This window comes from Lichenostomus cassidix, chromosome 1 (genome assembly GCF_008360975.1).
Source record: "Lichenostomus cassidix isolate B80296 chromosome 1, HeHo_3.0, whole genome shotgun sequence".
NCBI classification, from domain to species: Eukaryota; Metazoa; Chordata; class Aves; order Passeriformes; family Meliphagidae; genus Lichenostomus; species Lichenostomus cassidix.
The window spans coordinates 106,490,730-106,516,461 of NC_139479.1; the positions used below are offsets into that span (position 1 = coordinate 106,490,730).

Consider the following 25,732-nt stretch of genomic DNA (forward strand, 5'->3'; position numbering starts at 1 on the left):
GTTTTCATTATCACAGTTCATGAAGCACCCAGAAATCAGATCTTTAAGGCAATCAATTGTAATTATGTAAAATCTTAGGCTGCATCCAGCTCTCCCCACTTTGCTCATGCTACTGTAGCTGCATGATTTTAATGGAACAGATCCTGGCTCTTGCCAATAGAAATAAAATTAGAGTTGCCCCTAAAATTATGCTTCAGGGAACATAAGAAACTACACGAGAAAGATAATGTATTTGAGAACATTTTTAATAAATAATGTGACAAAAATTACTTTTCTGATTATTGGATCCTCAGTATGCAAAATTATGGCTAAAATATGAGGTTTCTTACATGAACATAATGAAAACATTAATCACATGGATTTTTCCTTTAGTACTGCACACCCTTTCTATGGAACCTTTCTTTAAAAATTAGCTAAATGAAAAATTTCAGTCCTCGGTAAACACCAAAACACTTTTTTTTTTCTTTTTTTTTTTCATTGGGGCTAGTCCTGATAGCTGTCAATAAACAAACACACATTTTTCCATTAGCACCAATGACAAAGAATTATAATTATAATTACAAAAAAGATCAGAAAATCTACAGACAGAGGACATCATTTGGCAAATTCAATGCAACTAATGCCTCTATTTCAGCTTTAATGATAATCCAATGTTGCGAGAGGCCACAGAAAAATTTGTAATTTTCTGTAAGTCCAGGAAAAGTGAGAAGTGTTTTGATTATGGCCCACATTTACGTTTGTTACTTTACCATCTGTCATCATTCAAATATTCCAAATACAAACATAGAGCATTAACAAAAAGATGAAAAATATCCCAAACAAATGCTTAACATTTTCAATAAGACAAAAAAAAAGGTTAATAGTTACAATGGTTTACAAACAAAGTTTAGTGATTGTGCTTTTAAAACCAAAAAAAAAAAAAAGATAAGCAGTGCATTACAAAAAAATTCATTGCCAAGATCAAACAAACTTCTTTAAGTGGCACTTCTTCTTTAAGGTGAATTGACGCAAGTAGAGGTCTGAGATTTGGGCCAGTAACAGTTGATGATATTACCTAATTGTTATTAAAAATGTCCTTTGAGCTTCTTTTCATAAGCATTGTTGAAGCTGAAAATTAGAAAAAGTTTCAGATAAACTTGCTCATGCTATGATTAGGCAAATAGCAATCACATTGGCTTACCTCCTGCCTATCCCAAAGGACATTTTTAATAAGAATGTATTTAATGATGAAAATGGAAAGACAAATCAAAGTACCACAGGGGTTTAAAATGAGTACATATTTACAATAAGAGCCACCTTGTCCCAAATTAATTTTACTTTCATTTGTCAAACTGTATCATCTGCAAAAGGTTAGCAAGAGACTGGCAGAAAACAAGACACACAGTCTGTATTAGAACTGCAAGACACCCTTTGCACTGACTGCAGACTGCAGTGAAACCCCGAGAACCAAAGAATGTTCTGCACCACGTTCACTTTGGGGACCTTTTTAACCAATGCTGTGTCACTTGCAATTGGCTCATGGGTGAAGTGGCAGTGCTCTGAGCACTGCCTTGCTGGGGAGAAACCTTGGAATCCCAGGCCCTGGAATTCCCTTCTGTTCTAATCCTGAAGCAGCAGCTGGCCCAAGAACCTGGAGGAGCAGCGAAGGCGACGCGCTCAGCCTCACGGAATAGGCAAGGGCCCTTCCTAGTGAGGAGGGTTTACAAAGAAAGAGTAAAAGAAAAACTAGCATTCTGATGGCATGAAGAAAAAGGAAAAATTGTACACTGATTGCACTGAACATTATTTCTGGCGTCAAACATCATCAGACTTGAGGCATCTTAAGTGATTTATTTTTTTTTCTGATTAGATTTTAAAAGCCTGTTACAGTACATGTCGTTGTCTTCAGCTTTCTGTTTCCTGTATAAAAAGAAAAGGATATAAATTATTACATGTTAAACTTTATTGTTTAAAATTTGTTTTAGAGACTTAGAGATTTACTATTTTTCCATCATAATTACTACTTTTAATTATGCACAGCAGTGTGACTGTATGTTAGCCACCTTTTCTACAATCATAATTTAAACTAAATCAGTATAATTGGGCAGAAAAAATAAAGAAAAAAGTTTGTACCTTAATATCTAATAAAATCTAGAATGATAAACTCTCAAAAGATGTGAAAGGCAAAGTCATAGTGTTCTTAGATTCTCTAGTTCTTTGTTTTCATTTTTGAAAGAATCTGGGTAATGTAAAGTGCACTTCCAAACATTGTATTTCTGCAAGTTCTGTTCTGTAAGTTTTAGTGTGGTGACAATTATATAATACTGTAAGTTACTTTGGGTTTTTTTTGACATATTCCCAAAGTTTATTTACTTGGATTGGGCATAACATTAATGGACAGACAAATGCACTAATTTTCCTGAACAAAAATATTTCTGGTTCAAAACCACTTTTTTTCTTGGTATGTGTCTAAAACCAAAAGCAGCCTTATTGTAGTCATCTTCAGAATTACAACTGCACTTACCTCCATCTCTTCTTCTTCTTCCTCTTCTCCTTGTTCATAGGCTCCCAGTACCTGCATTTCTGCAACATTCCTTCGGGCTAGATTTGCTTGATCTGCCCTCTGTCTGCCTCCTGACCCTCTTGACGACATGGAGCTGGAGGAGCTGGGATCTCTAGGATTATTTGACGTTGGAAACGTTGGTCTAGAATATGGCAGGATGTCCTCTGTATAATTAAATGCATACATTGTTATGTTTACAAGCCCAGAGATACCGTGATGCTAGAATTTCTGCATGCAGCTGATTTACTTTTTATGATTCTCAGGAGGTTTAAAGTGATGCCTGACAAGAACATGAAATACGCTGCTTCTGTAACAGCATTACAGAAATTTTCTCAAGGAATTTTATAGTTTTTACAAGGTAACATTCACCACAGAAAAACTAATTCATGATTAGTGTCCATTCCATTACAGTTTAGGATCCCTGGGCTATGTTCTACAGGAAAATTAAAAAACCCTACCCCTTGTAGTATATATTTGATAGGACAGAGTAGGATGAAATGAGCACACATGTATGATACAAGGAACTCATTCCATCTAAATACTGGACCCTGCATTTCTCAGGCTGAATTTGAGACAGAATTTCTGGCCATCCTTTAAAATTTCACTACCATCCTCTGTGGTAGCATTCTAATAACTTTTCTCCATAGCAATCCACTGTAATTAAACTTTAATTCATGTGCCCATTTAACCAGCTTAGTACCCAAACACCTCTGATGGTATTCCTAAATTCATATAGGTAGAAAGGAGCAGGCATTTGTATCAATCTGTGTTTTTAGTGAACTCTTGGCATGTTACATTAATTAGTAAACTTGCCACCTTCCATATAAGAGATTACTTTGATCAGGTCTGGCTCGTACTCATGTCAGTGAGTATTTACAATTAAACTGCTTTCTTACTTTCCAAACTGGACCAGGTATCATTCTGGCCCTTTTGTCCTCTACAAATCAGCAAAATGGGCCAAGTGCTGATCCTTTGGTAGAAAAGTTAAGTTTCTGACTTACTGATCCACTATCTGACTTCACTCCAGATTATAATTAGAGACTTTATATATAACTAGACTTCAAGTGTATGGTGTGAGCAAGGACACTGATCCTTACAACTCTTAAGGAATATTTCTTTTTGGTTTCCTCGGCATCAGTTTTAATACATCTAAGGGCAGCAAGATAGAAAAAGGATGTTTTTTAAGCTTGTAATGAGCTTGTATTTCTGTTTTACCCTAACAAGCACCTACAGTGTGACCTATATTAACACAGCAGTGATGATAAATCCAGCAGCCTGCAAAGTTCCCAGTGCCCAACACCCAGCACTGCAGCCAACCCCGAGCAGGCAGAACCTTGAAGAAGATGAGTTTTTGCTGGTGTGCCGTCTCGTTTCGGTGCTTTACTCCCGCGCAGCTTCCCGTCGCTCGGCTGCTCCTGGCATTCCCGGCGCTCTCCCGAGTTTGTCCGCGTGTCGGGATGCTGCCTGCCCTCCGCCCCGTCCCTGCCCTTGTAGCTCGCTGCTTTCCTGTCCCCCGAGCGCTCTGTCCTGGCCTCGATGGCAGCCAGCTTGGGCAGCAGCACCGGCCGCACCTCCAGCTGCGCCTTGGACTGCGCCGTGGGCGACTTGATGGCCGGAGGGGGCACGGGGGGAGGTGGCAAGTCTGTGGAGTTGGAAGAGAAGAGCAGTTACAATGACATCATGCACTAGTGGAATGAAGAAATAATATTTAGCTTGAACTGAAGAAACAGATGCTCTTGTTTGCTTTCAGCCCTCCCTCTGCCCTTCTCTCCCCACCCTGAAAAGTATAATGTTACTGCTAAAACTGCTGATGGGAATTTTTCCAAAAGCTTGAGCTTTAAAAACACAAAGGAAGACCTCTCACTGCCTTTTCAAATCACAGTATTTTCTTAAAAATCATTACCAAAAACTGCAATAAACTTCAGGCACTTGGATATTAACATATCAGTTATGTATATCAACGAAGAGTTAAGGATACTAACATACCCTTCCTGATATTTATGATTTCTGCTAAGTCCATTCAACGGTACAGCACCTTGTGCTGTAATTGCTCAAGGTCTTCAGTGTAGTAAGCATTAAAGACAATGGGCTGGCATGTAAGAATGTGTATCAGATGCATTGCTGACATATGTAAGGATAAACTATAGGAATTATTGCATTCTTCTTTTAAAATAATAGGTTAAACTAACACACATATCCTTGATTTCTGAGGGTATGTTATGACATTTAAAAAAAAAAATGCACAGTTGGTCAGTGAAGTAATAAGCTCTCAGAAAGAAGAAAAAGAAAAGAAGAAACACACAAAGACTTTTGAATTAGTCTCTCTAAATTAGCACAGCTTAAGGGGTTCTACAATTCTGAGTGTTTTAAAATACTATTTATAAAACACACGCATAATTGACTTCGTTATATTTTTCCATTCTTGCATTAATTCATGAAACTATAATATGTAAAATGTTCATCAGGATACAACAGTGCTCTGTGGAATATAAAATGTGAAGAAAAAAATATAGGAGTCAAGCAATGAAGTGGCAATACAAAAGCAATTCACAATAAAGCTGTAGGCACAATACACAGGGATATAAGAGAACAACAGGTTAAAAAAACTGAGATGAGAGATGTTGCTGATGTTAATATTCTCAAGTGAAATTGCTAGGAAAAAGCCCTTCACTATTAAAAAATGTAACTTCTGCATTTTGCAATAGCGTGCATTTCTATTTCCACAAAAATCTGGGAGAAGCTGTGTTTTTAAAACACCATCACTATATACACAGATAATTCTCTGTCTATTCAAGAGAATGTTTCAATTGAAATCTACCTAAATTGGGCCAAAAATAAAGGTGGTACTCCTGAATATGAAAATAATAGGCACCAAACATATATGTATAAATTCAGATATGGCAGATGACAGACATTTTTGAGAGTTTTTCCAGTGACACAAAGCATGAGTGACTTGATCCAGCCCTGCAGAAAGGTGAAAATGCAGAATTCAGTGCTCTGTGCAAGCTTACTGGGTACCATCCACCACATTCAGCTGGTGGCATATCTTGGAATTATCCTTGACCTGTTTTAAACAAGACTGGAAAATTTATCAATTGGCCAGGCAGGGATGATAAGGAATAAAGATGTCAAAAAGTATGTTTCAAAGGGCTGGACATACTTCAGAGAAATTATATCCTGCTGCAATAATTCCACTGTTTTGGGAAAAAAAAAGAACCAACAAACAAACAAAAGACCCCATCAAGGTAGTTTTTTTGGATCTACCGTTTTGTTGAACTTTAGCAGTTTGGGTAACACCAGTTTTGGAGAATAGCAAAAGGTAAACAATTGAACACTGAGACTTCATTTTAGGTATCTACTTAACACTCACTATTTGAAGATATCTTTTAAGAAAATGGACTGCCATTTCCAAAACTTAAGAAGGCATAATGTAAACTGGCTGTAAGCTTGGATAAACTAAGTGGCTGAATCAAAATGAAGGGGAGCTTTAGGTGGGTATCAGGAAAAGGTTCGTCACCCAGAGAGTGGCTGGACACTGGAACAGCTCCCCAGGGAAGTGCTCACAGCACCAAGCCTTACAACATATTTGGCAAGAAAGCACAGAATCAGTTATGTTGCTTTCCTTTGTTATCTGTAACTGTTTAAACATGGTTTAGAGAGGTAACCTCTGTTCAGTACACAGCCTTAGCAGTGAAAGTCTGTAATTCCAGCCACCAGAGCAGCACTCAGACTACCTCTTCTAAAAATGCTCTGCCTTTCTAAAAAAAGGTCCTGCCGCTAAAGAGCAAACCAAACTACTTTCACTGGGCTGTCCAGCCCTGCAGATGCAAATTTGGATTTCTTGGTCATAAAGACCCACAGCCAGATGATCTTAAGGGTCAATACCTGCTGAAGTATATAACCTCTCACAATTCAGCAATCATGTGAAAATGTATGTGAAGTCTGTCCAAATCCAAAACAAAGCACTCTAACTGCTGCTGAGTAGAAATTAACTCCACCCCTGTTGAAACCAGGACAGTGCAATATCTTGTCTCCCACACTCCACTCACTTTCTCTATAACAAAGTTCCCAGGGCACTGAACAGCCCTTCTCTTGAGCCTGCTGATGTGAAGGAGTGCAGGTATGCAACACCAGCCTTTTCAGCCACACTTGGAGCCACTGTCCCACAGACGTGGCATGGCAGTGCACAGGCTGAATGAATACTGCAGGGCAGGAACATTCCTGTGGCCTATAAATTCAGCTTGGAACAAACTACTGTGTTCAGGAATCCTATCTGGCTACACAGGACCATGAACAAAGTGGTGTTGAATTGTGACTATGGAAAGGGAAGATGCATTGATATAAAAAGTTCCATAAACTGGCAGTAGCTCTGTGGTACAGTAGTAACTAAAGAAAAGTGCTATTCTCTTTCAAGAACATTTTTGCAACCTGCAGGGAAACTACAAAAATCTTCATTATAACACAGTACTTCTCACTGGGAAGAATCCTTTACAGAGGAAAAAAAAAAAATCCTTTTCAGAGGTCAACACTATTACACCCCAGTGGTATTTATTTTAACAGCTCAGATCACAGAGAAAATCCAGATTCAATCTGCCTCCTCGAGTACAAACTGGCACACTTCTTATTAAAAGCAAAATGGAAGCTTCCATTGTAAAGAATAAAAAATAAATCACAAAGCAACATCAAACCAATAGAAAGAACTCAGAAGTATTTGTTAAAGGTTAGCTGTGCTCACGTTTCATTCATGTCTATGTATTACTGTTATCCTGCTTCCCACGTAACTCAAACAATTAATGGATGCCATTTCACAGCACAGCCTACAGGAGAAACCTTCCATATGTGTCTTTTGAAAGGAAAGATGGTAATTTTCTAAATGAGAACACATACAGGAACCACAGGATAAGCAAAACAGTACTGAGGAAAAATAATCTGCTAAATTAGTTTGACACTAAAGTGGAGAAACCACAGATAAGCACAAAAAGATGAATTTTAAGTAGTGACCAATGAGGAAATTAGGCCTCAGTAGACAACTCTCTCTTCCAAACTCTATCAGGCTGCAGATTTTTCAGTCATACCCTGAAGAAAACAGCAGTTATGCGCTTGATGCAATCGTGAAGAAGATAACTGGAAGTGTCCAAAGCAAGGCTGGATGGGGCTCTGAGCAATCTGGTCTAGTGGAAAGTGTCCCTGCCCATGGTAGGGGGCTTGGAACCAAATAATCTTTGAGGTCCCTTCCAACCTAAGCCATTCTGTCATTCTCTAGGACAAAAAGCAATTTTTTTTTCTACTGCATGTTTATGCAGGCATGCAAAACTCAAGATTGTTCCTGACTTAAAAAAACTTACATACCATTTAGGATTCTCAAACACATCATAATTGGAGCTATTATTCATGTATTGAGTTTTTTTCATGCTTTGGCTCTCAAGAAACATGGCTCACACTGCACATAACAACTGGATGAACAAATTGATACAGTAAAACCCAAAGTGATGTATAAAAGCAATGGGTTGTTTTTGTTGGGTTTTTTGTTTTGCTTTTATGTGTATTTGCATAATTATCAAAACAACTTTAACTCCACAAAACCTCCCTCAAGTAACAAAATCAGTATCTACAAAATATCTATAATGGACCCAGAAGCAAGGACTGAGAAGAAGGCAAGCATCTGAAAATTATTATAATTCAATAACGATGATTTTTAGCAGAGGTAAGAAATGCATTCCTACTTATTTTCTACCTTGCTAAAATTTGCTTCACACAGAGTAGATTTCTTTTGTACTGCACAGGCAGAGGGAGACAGAAGTACAAATGGTGTTGGCATGCATAAAGGTTTAACATTTCCAAGTGAAAATTTGAGGAATATTTGGCAGATGCTCAATTGCCTTTTGTGAGAAATTCAGCTGCCCTCACATCATGCCATTGATAACATAGCTAAATAACTCAGTTACAGTCTCAGCCAGTTAGTTGCAAAACTGTTTAGTGTTTTTTTGTCATTTACAAATTTAAAGAAGAATCAGGATTTAAAATCTCATGTGAACTGTCAATGGCATAATTTCTACTGGAAAACCTGCTGAATTGGAACAATGGCAAAGTACTTTTATCCTTTTTATCCAAATGCTTAAAATTCTGAGGGCTTGTAACAACTGATAAATCAATTCAAGACAGTTCAAGAGAGACTCTCACATCCATATTTTTAGAAAAGACAAACATATTCTTCTAAAGTTTGGTTTCCTAAATTAAATATGTAAGTAGGTCAGACAAGGTTGAGAAGGAGGGTACATTTGCTAGTTGGTTCTTGTAATGCATTCTTAGTAAACTCTCTTAAAAGGCTAGATGAAGAGCAATTAAAAATTCATACATTTTAATCCTTACCACCTACTGAGCAAAGATTTCTAGCAACAAATATGAAGAACATTTCACTGCCTGGATGACTGTCAAGGAACAAAACAAGCAAGCTGAAATCCCATTCCACATAAAGTAGGAACTGCCTTGAACTACTGGTCACAGAAAATACAAAATTGTTACTACTTGAATAATGCAGAGTAGGTCAGAGAAAGACCAATCTCTTCCACAAATTTCTCTTTATGAAGAAAATAAAATAGAGACTTTTTAAAGAGTTATATATATTGCTGTTGGTAATACTCCCAGCATTTTCAACTATTCATGAAAAACTTTAATTAATTTATATATCCTTCCTGTCAACTAATCCTTCAAATTCTTCATTAAATTCATATTTCATAGAAGTGTTACCAAGTACTAATTCAGGTAATTTGGGAACAGTAGAAAATTCTTTATATGTAAAAGTAAATTCCATTTTAAAGGCTGAGAAAATAATGAAGGAATGTATTTTTCTCATTTTAGTATTTATTGAATGCTTCTAGCCACCAGTAAATTATTGAATTAAGAATATCCGTTTTTTTTCCCCCAACTACTACAAATGCACAAAATTTTTATCCTCAACATGAGGATAAAAAAGCAACTCTGTATCAGGCACTCCTTTATTAAAAAAAAAAAAATAGCGTGACATTAAGCCAGTACAAAACCCCAAGTATTTCTCAGAAAGGTCAGCCAGGCTTAATTGTTTCATTCATGCATCCATATCACTTTTTTCCACCTAAGGAAAACAATTAGTAGATGTTATTTTATAGCTAATTCTAAAGGGTCACAGTATACTAGATGTGGCTATTACAGTGAATGATTAGAATCTGCAAGAAGGTTCCAAATACGCTTATGCAAATAGACTGAGGGGAAAATAATAATAGTTAAAAAAAAAATCAAAACCAAATAAGTCCTTCAACCTTTGAACTGGATTTTATTAGATCTGCAGAAATTAAAGCCATAATTTGCTATTCCCTGAATGACCACACTGTATAGCACTATAAAAAGGTTAGTGGAAATTCTTACCTAATTAGAAAATCTGCTGAAGTAAGCAGGTGCTACATAACACAAAACAAATATTGATCATGATTGTCAAATCTATATTGCAATATCTAATGACAATGGCTCAATGATTTAGCTCTGTATAACTATTTTCACAAAAGCCTGTCATCAAAGACAGGCCCATCTCTTATTTATCCCTGTGTTAGAAGCAAATGGCCACATAAATTCCTTTATTTATTTATTTATTTCTGATGTCCTAGCTGTTGTGTTCGTATTGAGGTTTGATGCTCTGCCAATGATTCAGTTAAGAGCATTCTCTTCAAGAGAATAAAAGCTGATAAAATGTCAATAAAATCCTGCGAAACACCATTATGAGACTCTCATAAATGTAACGTTTCTGGTACAGTTTTGGGATTTACACCTTGTGTTGTCCTTTCACAGAAGCAAACATGCACAAAACCACTGTAATAACCTCTTGAAATCAGATAATATTCCAACAGCTCAGTTTTGCTGACAGAAGGGGCCTGGGCACAAGCCAAGAGGCCCAGGTGCACTGTGTCATGCCAGCATTTAACGCAGCCTAACATCAGATAGATGCTACTGAGAGAAAATACTCGGGATAAAGTACAGATAATAGCACGGACAACCACTCATTGCTAAATTACTTCTGCTCATCGTGCTTTGAGCTTTGTATTAAATTTTTTCGTCAAGTGGCAGGAATCACAGGGAGAAGTGGTTCAGAACTCCCTTCTTGTAACCCTGGATAAGGATCTATAATGTTAGGCTTTCATATGATAATGGCAAATGATGCCCCTCTTTGAAAAATTTCAGACTGGTAATGAAAGTCCTAATCAGATTGTTGTTGCAGAGAAGCAGGAGGTGGGGAGCTCTGCCCTTCTTTCCTTTTCCCTTCCTTCCCCTCCCCTTCCCCCACATCTCCCTCCTGTTAGCAAATTCAGCAAACTTGACAAGATGGGTTAAGTCTTGGGGAATTTATCTTACATGAATTTCCAACAAAGCCCACGGATTGTTTGATACAAGTGGAAGGCAGTGCTTTAATAAAAGCTGCACCACCTGAGGCATTTTCATTAAAGGCTCTCTCTAGACAACATCACGATGTTTGCATTATCATCCTACACCCCCAAGAGAATACAAGCACTACCTTTTCAGCAAGAGTTGATATTGTGTGTGAAGGCACGAGGGAAGATGATTAGATATTGCTTTCACTCACAAAGTAACCACTCCCAGCAATACTGCGGTCAGGATCACAATTCACTGATTTGTGTTGCCCACCATTTGAATGGTGAATTGTTTTTTTTTCAGGAAAGGACACATTCTGAAGGTTTTAATAGTCAGTCACGTGGATGAAGATTTTAATCCTAACCACACATTATTCTCAATGACTGTACTATTTAAGCTATCTGGGATCTTAAATAATGAGGGTAATTAGCCGATTAGGACACTATAGAAAACAGGTGCAAGGCTCTGGAGTGGAAGCATCAATGTACAGTATTAAGGAACTCTGGCATTCAAAATGATTAAACTGTTCAGCGTGTTTAGCAACAGGAAACACAAATCACCGAATTCTGAAACACAGCGCTATCTCTGTGGAAAAATTTCACCCACATGCACTGAATGCACATTTAGAAAGGTTCACTGAGGCTCTCACCCGTTTCAGTGGACTCACCATCTGTGTAGACTTCTCTGCGCAGATGTCCTGGCTGGTGTTTTTGCTTTTTGGCAGGTCGGACCTTCTGTATTACAACAGCACTCATGTTGCTGTCGGTAGATACAGGGCTGGTGGGTCTAGGACAGTGTGATGCATGAAAATGTCTACGGCCTGGAAATGGTTATAGAAAAATAGCAATTATTTTTCTTACCTTAAATAAGACCTCACATACTTTCTCTTTTCACATCAGAATGCTCTGTCCATACAAAACCTAAAAATACACTGTTGGAACAATAGTAAAGCTCATCCAGTTTTAGAATGAGCTGTAACTAAATCAAAGCATTTGCTATCCTATCATTAGGCAGGCTGGCTTGGTTGCACAGAAATTATCCAGCTGCTCAGTAGCTGGTAGCTCCTGCCCCAGGAGCACAAAATCCATCAGCAGGCAGGCACAAGCAGGATTCCCACCAAGCAAGTTTGTGAAAAGAGCAGAATGTTTCCCTTTCAGGACAGGTTTCCCCTCCCCTAGCTCGGGCCACACGAGGTCACCCCTGCCACAAGCAGAGCAAGTCACCAGCCGGTCTCAGGTACAGAAATCCCCTCTGCCACTTGGAGTGAATTTTCAGGAATACATTGAGGCTGAAGGACTGGCATTTTAGCATACAGTATTTGCAGATAAGTGTCACATTTTAAGGACATGCAGTCAGGCATACACAATACCAGTATATAGAAATCACTGCATAACATGAACTTAACAGTTTCAAAAATATTAGCAACCAGATATAAAAAGGTCTTTTCTAAATATGTAAGTCCCTACATATATTTATAGAAATTCGTATGTACAAAATGGATAAAATCCTGGCCCCGTGGGTATGAATGGGAGTTTTGCCACCTACTTCCATCGGTCAGGATTTCATCCAGAATTACTAAATTACCTCCCCTCTCACTCTTCATGATGAACAGCTGTGTTGAAATGGAACAAAGGATTGTTAACTGGAAGAGGATGTATGAAATGGGAGGAAGGTTGAAAATCTGTGCAGTTAGTGTGGACACAGTTGTGACAGAGTACCTCCTCTCCAGGTCTGGCAGTTTAATAGGACTGATTGTCAAAACATTCATGGATCTGCCTGAAACCTGCCGTATTCTTATATCTTATCTATAACAATACCCATTTGGCCTAGTCAGGTTACTGATTACCTGTATATATCCAGTCCTACTAGTATCTAGTATCTTATAAAAAAAGAAATATTTCAAATAATATGTTTCATATGTCCAGTGGTGATTCAGGAGAAAAGAAAAAGGAAAAACAAACATATGCATATGGCCCTGCTGCATATGCATGATCTATAATCTAAAATGCAACTCATAAAAGCTGTCAAAATATGAAACCAACACAAAGACTGTTCATCCTAATAATATAACAGTAAAAGCTTGAAAAGAATTCTTCAAAAGAAAAAAAAAATCTGCAAATGCAGGGAAAATAGGACTCTAAACGTTTACTATTTATTTGGACATTTCAACAGAGAGGGATTAAATCTTCTCATGTAGAGTGACTGAAAACACTAGGAGCCTTATACTGGGAAAAGACAGAATTTCTTCCTCCCCTCTCATTCACTTTTGAGTGTAAATCTACCAGCAGCGTTGATGTTTGTCCATGATCAATGAGACCAAAGAACTTGGAACTACTTATGAAAAACAATGCAGAGGGGCAATTTATTTGAACTGTTTCACCAAAACTCCTTTTCTGTCTCTTCCTGACATCACCTGAATTTCTAAACACCCTAAGAACAGGAGCTCAGGAAGCTCCTGTGGGTAGATTCATTTCACAATGGCCACTTTTTTTAATTGCCCCACCAAGCAGAGGACAACTCACCTCCTGCTGCCTCGTGCATTTGCCGTCTGGCGACTTTGAGCCCAGCGTATTCCGCAGCTGCCGCGACAGCCTGTGCAAAATCCGCGTCGGTAAAAAACGAGCCGTCGGAAGAGCTCACGCTGGAGCGCCCGCTGGAGATGTTGTCTTCTTCCGAGGCTGAGCCCCAGCCATTGATCATGGAGCCTGTCACTGAGCTCTCCAAATCCCCAACGCTGGAGGCAGGGGTCTGCTCCAGGCCACGCAAGAGGAGCCGCCTGTTCTGCATCTTGGCGACCTCGATGTCTGCCTCGTCCTCCTCCTCTTCCGGGGCGTCCGTATCCATGTCAGACACCAAGGGCCCTGAGATGTATCCATAGGTGTGGGGTGGGGAGATGGGCCTTGGAGGGGGTGGAGGACTCACAGGCTGACGTCTGCATAAAAATACAAGGGTGAGAAGAATCACATAACAGAGTCAGAGGAAATAGTAGATTGATGAAAATATTTTTTTTTTATTTCTCAGCAAGCCTGGCTTGCCTTTTTAAATCAACCTAATTTATATCTGAAATGCTCAGGTTTGTTTTTTTAGTTTACATTCTTGCTGTAAATCAGACCTGACAAGTATGTAGTTTGAAAACTATCACAAAGAAATGTGATTTTTTAATACAGTTCCTTTATCATTGACTTTAATGATAAAACTGTTCATTTTCCCTAAATTACACATGTAGAGCTAAGCAAAGAGTTGGTTACAGATCATGTGACTATTAAAAAATTATCTGTGCACCCTTGAGAGTATAAGCAAAAGAAATAACTGTAAATATATAGCTTGAAACTATTGATGTCAACAGATGCCTCTATCCAAACAGATTGCTGCCTAAACATTGTCTCCCCTCCACCAACCCCAGCGATTCAGAAAGATATGAAAAGAGAGGTTGCAATTTAATTGTTTTTTAAATTGATTTAGGTGATAAAATAGAAGAATTTTCTACCACACGGTTAGTTCTAGGCCTTAGGGATACCAACATGCACACAGATGTAGAGGTTAACGTACTATGACTTTGTCAGTAATGGTGTCTCCAGCTTAAAAAGGCAAAGGATTAGATATAATAGTATTAGATATCAGATGAATGTTCAAGTTTAGTTAATACTTCACTCAGAAGTTCCAGGTAGCAACATTGTCCACAGTTCTTCATGGGGCCATGAAGAACTTTTTAATTGCCATTTGTCTAGCAGGAAAACATACTTTCTGCAGTAATGGTTCTCCTGTTGGCTCTGCTCACCAGGAATCTCTACTGCATTCTGCTTTGAAAAAATGTTAAAGTAATTTTCCTTTGTCAACTTTGCCCTCTTAATATAGAGAAATGGTGACTCTCATAGTTAAATTGACTCTTTTGTGCAGGGGACATGCAATTTTGGTTTTTAAAAACTGTAATAAATGGCAATACATATTAACAAGGGAAAACCTAACAGTCTAGGGCAAGAGCAAGCTGGATCCTCCCTGGACTACATCCTCTAGCCACTGTTTTTCACTTGGTGTATTAAGTACTGAACAGAGTTAAGAATAGTTAGGGATAAATATCCAATAATCACTTTATAGCAGCACTCCCAAATCCCAGAAGCTGTTGCTGACTGGAATCTGTGCCTGCTTTGAGTAGAGACCTTGCCCAATGAAGTTTTACTGCCTTAATTTAAAGCTCTTGTGACAATTGCCCTTGTGTTATATTTGCCTGTTCTCTTGGTTTTGGTATTAGAAGACAGGCATCCAGTTACAAAATATGTTAGGGTTCTTGAAAATGTAGTTTTGCTGCCAACCTTTAAGGATAGGCCAATTGAGAGCAGCTGGTTCACGGGCATGCAGAATTAACAATTTTTCTTTCCCTTTATCTGATGCAGGTTCTCACTTTAACAGTGACACTGTCTCCTATCTCAGCTCTCGCTTTAACACTGATATCACCTGCTATCCCACTAAATCTTTAGTTTTTTCTGTCCTTGTTGATTCTTCCAGAGCACAGGTTTCTATTTCAGTTTGCTGTATTTCCAGCAAGCTCAGCAGACAGAGAAATGTTACAGCACACCAACACCACCAGAATCCAGTTCTAGATACCTGGTTCTGACCAGCAACTGAGATAATACTCAGCAGAACTATGAGTAAAGCTAATCAAAAGCATGACAAACAGTATTTTAGGCATTATTTTCACTATAAACCCACCATTTACAAAACACCCCAAATCAATATGGAAAGATACTGCTTGGAATGTATTCTTAGTTTCAAGGTATTGCCACACCACATTCCAAAGAGAACCCCCTCTTTCCAGAATGGGTCATATCAACACCAGTGGATGGAACAGGAAGTCAGCCATGCCTTACAGATCAAGTAAATAGAATTATATGAATATTTTTAAACTGATGAGATTGATGCGGGAAAAAGAAAAGAAACAGCGTTTGAAAAAGTAAGGTGGAAAAGACAAATTTAGTCACTAACAAATGTTAAGACTTCCAGCAAAGCTAGACTGAACCATTGTGGGAGGGACAAAATAAATATACATTTCATTTTTTTTCAGTCCACAAAAAGAGTAAGTTGCATGCCCTAGGAGCCTAAATTGGAACATCCTTCCAGCTACTTCTGCCATTACGTTTTGATGGCATTGATGGTGACCAGACATCTTTGTGTTGAGCAAACTTTCTACTTTCCAGGCAGCTGCTGGCTGGTTATGCATGTTTGTATACATCTGTTTCCATGTCTACTCCATTTTGTGTTTCAGTACACATATCCTAATCTCCAGAAAATCACAGAGATTCTGGAAAGTCACTCGTGACTATTGCCCCCTTTTCCATTTGTGTCCAGCTAGTTTAACCTTCCAATAACCCAGAAAATTTAATGATTAAAATTAACACTTCTGTGGACCAACACACCAAGGCCAATGGAAATTACAGGAAATTAGCCATCCACTAATAAAAAGAGTAATTTTAAAGACTCAGGAAAATAGAGGAAGAGGAAAAGATACACAGCACAAGTGTTACCATAAAGAGTAAAGGAAACAAACCAAGGCAGATCAAGTAGTGGGGAGCTGAAGAAAAGCAGATATAGGGCCATTGAAAAAAAGATGCATAACTACTGCCTGTTTAAAAAAATGGGAACCATAAGGATGAACTAACTTTAAAAAAAAACTCTGGAAAATACATCCATAAATATCCTGTGAGCTCTGTTGATAAAATCAAAGTTCTACAGTCTACTCAGAAAGATCAAATAAATTTCATTGTAATAGGCTTGCATTTTGCTAAAAATAGAAATGCTACATAGAATACTGCAGGTAACTTTATATATTTGTGGCAATAAACAATATGTGCAGACCACTGGAGAAAAAAATAATAAAAGCCCATAATTTGGGATGGAAAAGCTGTGCCTTCTTAACAAAAGCCAAGAGAAGTAAGCATTGTACATAAAAGGGCTCATTCAGAATTCACTGTTTTATGGGAGAGAAGCTGTGAGAGTGTATGTGCAAAACAGTTGTAAAAGCAACTCAAAGCAGAAACAAAATTTCCCTGTAGCAAGTATCTATCTTTATTAATGTTGGTCATTCCTTTAAATAAGGGTAGATGGAAATGTTAAGAAAATTTTGCAAGCAGTAATTTCCTGTATTAGGATTTATGAGAGGAGGAAAATCTATAGGTTATATAAATTATATATTTATATATATTCATACATATTGGTGACAAGTTAATTGCACAGTTACTGTGAAATAATGCATGCTATTTTATGGTAATAATGCAGTAAATCTATTGGAAACAATGGAACTGTAATTATATGGTAAGCTGTGTTAACGATACCACTTTAATAACCTGATGACTGCGAATTTAACTTATGTCAGCATCATACGTACCCTAAAGTGATATACTGCATTTCTTCCCACGGTACAATAATAAAGCAACTTAATTACCCATTTCTTAGGTTAAAATAGTTCTAGCATCCTGGATTAGAAGTTACATAGTAACAGAATAATGGGGAAATTGTTGGCCTCGCTAAATTCAACAGGAATTTTCAGCGGGGCTCAGGTGGCTCTTGTCACATCTCTCTGGCTACATTTGCATTCACACACCTCCGGTCAGGTTGGTGTTGTGTGTGTCCCAGATCCTCCTGACAGTCCTGTAACATGGGCTGGAGTTCTTCCTGGGGAGAGGGGGTGAGGGTGGCAGTTGACTGATGGCTATAGGAGACAGCGGCTGGAGAGGAAGCTGCTCCTCGCACAGGTGGAGTAGGACCTCGCTCATCTTCTTCCTCTTCCTCTAGCTCATCCTGCTGCAGATACATCCTTGCAGGTGGCACAGGACAAGGAATTTCTTGGTCATAGCTAAAATTAATTTTTTAAGAAAATAAGGACTTAAATTTGCACTGTGTAATTAGCATATGTGATACATGTATTAATAGCCCAGAAACAAACCATTGTTCTCTGTGCTCTTGAGAACAGCTTAGCAAGGATGTGCTGAGTGGATGCAAACCACTGTCAGCAAGTGCTCTCCAAATTGCCACACTACAGCTCAACAGCAGCACCAGAACCACGCTGAAGGAAGCTCTCACTGCCAGCTTGTAGGGCAAATTACACTTCAATTAACTAGTGATTAAAGTGGGAGGTGGGTGATGTCTTCATCTTTCTTACCTTTCATCCACGGAAAGGCTGTAATCTTCGCTGTTGCTGTGGGGAGGTGGATGTGCTGGAGGGGGTGGGAGAAGATCTGCCCAGTTCATGCCAGCCTGCTTGGGAGCCTTTGGGGTCCTGGCACCCTTCTTGTGCCCTTGACTCCCTGGGAATACAAAGCAGCATATATTTGCAATGCTTTTAAGTCTCTCCTCAGCACTAGGTATGAAAAACAAAATCACTGTAGTCCCTCCCAGATGCTCTTGCATTCCTTGAGAATTTACTGTTTTGCTCAGTTTGGGGCAAATTGGCATTCTTCCTTTCTACACCGCTTTGTAGCTTCTTTCTATAATTAATCTACATTTTAAGTTGTTGAATTTAACCAGAAACTTTACATAGAATGGAAAAAAACACATGGGATACTAAACTTCAATTTTTAAAATAAACAGTCAAAATGCGATAAAACCGCAAATGAATTTTACAAGCAATGTCATTAAGAGTGAGCTTCCTACTTCTGTTAATTACATTAAAGATTATCATCTAAAACAAATGAGCTGTAGACATATTTTCTTAAGTGCCTTTATCCTATTTAATTGCCAGAACCTAAAATACAATATGAAACAGATATGATCTATTAAAGTTCTACTGTTGCATTAACTCACTCAATATAGGTAATTTGTACTTGTCCACTGAAACATTTTAGGCACAATGAAATTACTACTTTTAGTCTAGCTGGCAGGTGCAGTTGAAAATAATTGCTAGAAGAACTAAAGTAACAGGAAAAAAAAATAAAGATCAATGAAGTATTTCACAAATGTTTTCAACTACTAATACTGGAAAATTACAGCTCATAATAAAACAATGCAGCTTTAACTGTTCAAGTAACTTTGAACAAGACCAAATACCCAGGTGGTCTCAAATTTTAAGTTTGGACATGGCTATGACAAGAACTGGCTCAACCACTGTTCCTTGGTATACATACATTATAATCCTGCTTTGCTGTTGTTACTCCTTTATTGTAGATAAAGTCAGTGTGGTTTTGAGTGTTTTAGAATCCTTCACACTTCTCTCTTAAACTGAGGCATGATTTTACATTATCACAGTAAAGCCTTATACACGTGATTAAATATGTTGCGGTGAGATTTAGGCAGCTTGTTTTTTTCACTTCTGCTGTCTCAGATTTCTCACTCTTACAGACAGTAGTTCTGTTTATTATTGTCCCACATTAGCTGCCAGATACACATTTTAGCTATGCACAATTATTTTTCTGGTATTTCAGTATGTCAAGCAAGACCCTAAATATCCCAAGGTGACCATCACCTGCATTCTGTACCCTAAGCACCACGATATATACTAGGTTCAACACAATTAATCTATTACTTTGGGCACCTTGCTTCATTCCTGCTGGAATCCTTGGTATTGGACTATAAATTGTTGGAATTATGAATGCCCCTAACAGGCATCAGCACAGAGAACACCACCTTCTCATTTTTAATTTGCATGGGTTCATACCACTGACATGTTTCATGCTAAATTTCAAGTCTTAACATCCCTAAGGACAGGCTCAGCACCACATCCTGATCATGCAGACCTGGGAATGGGCAAAAGGCTGTCTCCCAGAACAACACTGCTGAGCAGCTGGGAGAACTGGGAGCTGTGCTTATCTCACCCCAGCCACTGGGAATTCAGGTCACCCAGAAGCACAGCAGGGCTCAATCAACATATTTATGTCTCTGCCGTGTCTCAGTCAGGACAAAGCAAAGGTTGGGATTAAGACAACTGGACTATCAAACGCAACAGCAGCACAGAATGGGAAAATCCTCATCTTGATTAGTAAAGTTCAGGGCTCTCGTGACTGTGACCATCACTCACCCCACAACTGGTTTGATGTAAATAAACACAGCTGAACGACCAGACTTACAGTAAAGCCCCAAACCAAGCTATGTGTAGTTTCTGGCTTAGCTCATATGCCTCTACCAGAAATCAAACCTCAAAGTGAACAGGTTATACCACAATGATAAAGCATAACTTTTGAATTAAAACATATTCTGTGGTCCCAAAGTACACAGTGCAATTTCAGTGCTCTGGTCAACACAAAAAGCTGTTTTGTTTCAAGATTTTTACAAAGGATTTTTAGACTGTACAGGAGATGCCAATGAAACACAAAATTTAATTTTCTACCATCTATATCTAAATTATGAACCTATTCAGTGACTGAAACCTATAAAATTTTGTGTATGCCTGAACGCTCTTTTACTCAATAAAATACATGGGTTTAATTTACAAAATAAAAAACTTCTTAAAGCAGCTCTGTTGGGTATCACTCAACTGCTGTGGTATCTTGAGCTGGTTCATGAATTGGTAAGTAGACCCAAGTGATGGGAAAAAAAGTCACTAAAGTACAAGGATGGTAACAGATAAATTAAAATTATCTTTTTTTGGTGAAAGTTGTAACAAAATTTCTATGACTTGCCCATCTGGAAAACATAACGTTAACCAGCAGGCCATTAGAATTAGGAAATCCAACTTTTATTTGATTACGTGACTTTCACAATTTCGGAAAATCAGTTACTTAACTGACATTTAGATGACACTAAGCAATCATGAGGATGCAACAGAAATGCAGGCACCTATTGGGACAGCTTTTGTGCTGTTTCACAACCCTGTGCTGTACTACTGTCAGTGGATTCCTCCCCATAACTCGTTCTCTGAGCCCAGTAAATATTGCTAACCATGGCTACATCATCCAAACACCACAAAGCTGTTTGGAAGGCTTGGAAAACACAGCAGATACTCACCAGATGTGCTGCTGCCTCTGTCTGAGCTGTTGTAGGATCCACCTGTGTTCTGGTCGTAGGACTGGTTGTAGGGAATAGTTGGAGCAATGTTGTCATTGACTCTGTAATCTGCAAGTTTAATGGGACAGTTAATGCTGCCCTTCAGCAACACATCTACTTTTATCTACTTCCTTTGTAACACAAAGTAAGATCTCCTGAAAATAGTGAAGCAGAAACAAATTCATTTTTTGAAAGAAAAACTCATCCTGCAATCATGTTTTATTTTTAGCTTGCCTCTAATTGAAAGTTTAAGGGAAATCATGGCAACTTAGTAGCTGCACAGCTAAAATGCAGAAAAATGGAGTTCTATGCACTGGGCTTTCACAAAGCCTCTGCAGCAATCAAATCTCAAGGAATCTATCTATCTACCTATCTGACCTGTGTGAACATTTTGCATACAAATACACTGTCACCTTGACTGATTTTCCATGGTCTCTGCCCAATTTATGCATGCAGGGCAATCAATGGACTGTGGTGGCTACTTTCTGTATTTCAAAGATGACAAACCCACATAGGAGTCAGCTCAGTATGACAAGGGCTGAATGATCTGTTGGAGCAACAATGCAGCTCCAACTGAATTTGGCTTACAACAGAAGTCTTTGTTTCAGGTCTGCTGGCTCCAAGAATATTTTTATTTACACTGGATCATGCAGGTTCTACAGGGAGGGCCTTTTTTGCTACTGGCTGTTACCATAAATTTATTCTCCAGTACCAAAGCACTTGGTATACACTTATTACTTTTAAATCTAGATTTGGCAACCAGATCTGTTAAACTTCATCAGAAGTAAAATATTCATCTGGCAGAACAATACTCTCATGCTAAAAAGCAATTACAATTTACAGAGGACAGAAAGGAGAAAAGTTACTCTTCATACAGCAAATAAAACTGCGTCATAAACAGAACCACTGGACATAAAGTAGTGATACTGAAGCACAGCATGTAACTCATCAAAATGGTTACTTCCCATCACAAAAGCTATAGGTATAATCAGCAGCAAGATGGCTTAGACTTAGGAAATGAGAAAACCAAGATCAGAATATCGACTCATAAAATAGCAAATCAAAACAAAAACAAACAAAACTAAGAATTCAGTCCCCATCTGCTGCAGAAATGTTTGCGATAATGTAAGCATGGGAAAAAGAGCAAAATGATAAATTCCACACCAGAGTGTATTCTGTAATAGTTTCTCAGCCTAGTTGCATTCCACAGACCACGCTGAAGCCCTACATACCACATATGTTTACACAGAGGATAAACAGTAAATCAGCACTCTGAAATATGTATATATGACTGTCAGCAGACAATGCTTTAAGGGGCCTTTCCACACTACAATATGCTAGAGAATATGCAGCTGTAATATACACAGTTTGAAAGATGCAGTATCTTCCAGCACATAAAAACCAAACATGTTTTAATTCCCAAAGAGGTACGTAATACACAGTTCATAAAAGAGAACAGTTACAAAAAATACAGCTTTCACCCTCTAGTAAGGAGCCAAAACCCTTGAATGTTCTTTTGGTACGTTTATGTCAAGGGAGGGTGTCACATTTTATATTGCCCTTTGAACTCCTCTGTGAGTAGATGGGTCCGGTAGAGAAATCAACATTCCTGTAATGAAATCTTTCTTTTTACTGGATCACTTATCACTATGGCATCACTTGAGTTACAAAAATCCATGCAAAACGTTCCAAGTTAGAATGGGTCCAGCTCCTAGGGATACTGTTTTGCAAATCAGGTTATTAAAAGAGGTTGCATGGTAGCCTGGAGGACCAGAGAGAAGAAATCACATACCTATTTCTTCCAGCTCCCACACAGTATATTAAAGAAACATGCCTTCAAGGCCTCAAAAGCACATTCTGATGTTGCCCGTTAACACTGAAATCAATTTATTTTTAGCTTCTGGATCCACAGACTTCAGTCAGGGTAACACAGGAATTTAGTTTCCGAAATTGTGTGCGGTAGCATTGCCTCTCAATATGAGAATTGAAGGCTTGCTAGGAACAAGTCTAAAATGAATTGGATCACTCCATTTGTGTCCCCAGTGTACAACACAATACAATTTTACAGAGTTTGCTATGCAAAATTTCCTTCGTTTACATGAACATGTAGATTTAATGAGTCTCCATCCACGACTGGGAAGAGTGGGTTGACCTATTTAAAATTTAAGGCAGAGTATAATGTGACTACCATGCATCTGGCTTGTGAATAAAATATCTGGCCTCTGTCCTAACCAATCCCTTAACTACTATTAAATTTAAATTAATCTCATATCCATAGGAAATGTATTTTATTTAACTCTTTTCTAAAGATACAGCTTGTTATTTTTTACAATAAATTCAGTATCTGAAGGTTATTGTGGTGCTAATTAACTTTCTGACACTGCTAACTGTATTTCTAAATCTAAAGAGGCAGAAGCCTAAAAGCACCACAGAAGCCTGTAATTGCTGAACCTGAAAGCTTTAGACTCCCAGAACCAGAAGGTCAAAACTCCTCTGATGCCTAAAGAGGAGAAACAAGCTAAAAGCTCTTCACCTTTGTTTAATTTGTTTTGCTCCATAATGTTGTACTGTATGGGTGGAACCTCTTGCTTTTGCTGAACAGAGGGTTTCCAGTGTTTCTCATTCGTGTCCCCGCTGCCATTGTTAACATTATTGCTGATATTTGACTGGATGAGCTGAGTGGTGGCATAAGGAGTGGGCTGCCCAGGCTGGCTGACAAATCTTCCGTCCTTTAGATTTGGACTATTGAAGGTTTTCATCTCATTGATTTTGTTGCTGAGGTCCACGTCCCCATACACAGTTGACTCAGGCAACATCAGGTTTGTCTGCTTGTTGTCCAGCTGATTGTTGTAATTTGCTATACAATCGGCTAACCACAGAGGAGAGAAAAGAGAAAAGGTCATTCTGTTCGCTCACACCAGACTTTCCACGAAACCCCCTCTAACATTTCCTCAGTGCATACCTATATGGCTTGAATCCATGTAGCACACACACTGAGGGAGAGATACTGCCACTAACTATCTGATTTACAGAATATTATTTACCTTATACACTACTGCTGCAAAAGTAGGGGTCACTGTTCTGATTCACTGTAAATTCAGAATTGTATCTACAATGACTTACCTTGCTGGGCCTTTTCCATAGTGGCCATATAAACATCCATATTTTTAGACATTATTCTCATAGCAGTATAGATATTCAGTTAATAATTTTGATTAAAATAATTTGCATTTCAAGGAAAATTCAACCAAAACTTAATAGCAGGAATAACTAAATAAGCCAGTCACCTCATGTCTGTATGGATAACTCAACAGTATCTAGACATTCTTATATTTGTGACAAGACATAGATGTACAATGGGTTTTTATAAAACAGACTGAAAATTGATTACATGTAGGAGAATTAAAGAAAAACAGTACAATGTAAAAGGTAACTCAGTACCCAGTAGCAAGTCTTTATTTGATCATTGTTTCCTTGTACAATCTTAAACTTGAAACAAAAAGACAGAAAACCAATCTGGAATTTTTGCTAATTCTTAGTTGCTTTGGATATTGCAAAATACATAATACCACGGATAATATCGTTGTTCTGTATGCTAAAGATATATCATATGGATATAGACAGCATGAATTCATTCTTCTGACATTTACTGCATCCTGAGATCACCACTTATTGCAGACAGTAAATTGACATGTGCTGATGCTCTGGCCACTACTGCATGAAACAGTGTCCCTGCCTTGCCACCTTCTCCTGCCACTGTGACAGCAGGCTCACTCATTTTTTCCTCTCCACATCCAGTGCACTGAGAGAATACTGATGAAGTAAAATAGGCTGTGGGTCAGCAGTTAGAAGGCTTAGGAAACTAACATTCAATGATCCTTAGGCAAAAATTCTCATTTTCCAGTTGATTAATGCATCAATAATTACAGAACACTCACCAGGAATATAGTTTTCCTCTTTCAAAAGATGTGGTATTTACACTAATGAATTTGATTCAAAACTTGAAGTTCATTACCTGTGTCCACAATGAATTTATTGGAGAGGATGCCAAGTAAAACTACACACAGAATTCAAGATTCTACTACTTCTATTCTACTCTAAATGAAATAACTAGCAAACATAGAGGGTGTTCAATGTCAAAAATACTCCCTAACACATACATATTTAGAGAAATATTATATAATAAAGGGAAATAAAATAATACTTTTGTAAGAAAACCACTGATCCACGTTCTCAGTGACTAAGGAACAGTATCAGAGCAAGCCACACAGAGCTTATCACTGCACATTTCATGCCCCCCAGTCTGTGGTTTTCTTTGAAGGTTTTACTGTTTGATATATTTTTCTTTCTTATGTGAGGTGTTATTTATTGCTTCTGTTATTTATTGCTTCACAGTCTTCAACTTCTTGATTTCTATTGTTTAAATGTTTTCATTTCTCTCACCTACTGAAACCATACTTGTCTTTCCTCCTTTCCAAGTCTATTGTATTATACTGGGCAATTATATATACAGTATATTCTTTACTCCTGATACCTCAGGCTTTGCTACAGTATCCTTGCAGAGTCACATATATTTTTACCTCCTTCCATTTGCAACTACATCTGATTTGTGTGTAAGGCAATATCATCAATACAGTATATGCAGCAGGTAATTTTTTTACACAGACACATTAGAATTCCTCGTAACACGTACTTAAAACTGGTTTACCTATATAACAGAAGATTTATCCTGTTAGATTTTTTAATGGCATCTACTTTTGGAACAATCCATTCCCATTTGGTAGACTTGGAAGACAGAGCTATACTTAAAAGCAATTAAAAATG

At 38.1% G+C, this 25,732-nt stretch overlaps 1 protein-coding gene across 1 annotated transcript in view; it reads right to left on the bottom strand.

Annotated features, from left to right (window-relative positions):
- Nucleotides 1-227: 227 nt before the first annotated feature.
- The window catches only part of ROBO1 (roundabout guidance receptor 1), a 476,969-nt gene continuing 451,464 nt past the window's right edge, over nt 228-25,732 (bottom strand). Inside the window, exons 22-30 of the mRNA XM_085075078.1 lie at nt 23,442-23,777; nt 20,870-20,977; nt 18,093-18,237; nt 17,535-17,786; nt 13,462-13,871; nt 11,607-11,759; nt 3,876-4,184; nt 2,504-2,706; nt 228-1,899 (exon numbers count right to left, since the gene is read on the bottom strand). Of these exons, the coding sequence (XP_084931204.1) occupies nt 1,885-1,899; nt 2,504-2,706; nt 3,876-4,184; nt 11,607-11,759; nt 13,462-13,871; nt 17,535-17,786; nt 18,093-18,237; nt 20,870-20,977; nt 23,442-23,777 (1,931 nt within the window). The 3' untranslated portion in view covers nt 228-1,884. The remainder of the gene's footprint in view (nt 1,900-2,503; nt 2,707-3,875; nt 4,185-11,606; nt 11,760-13,461; nt 13,872-17,534; nt 17,787-18,092; nt 18,238-20,869; nt 20,978-23,441; nt 23,778-25,732) is intronic.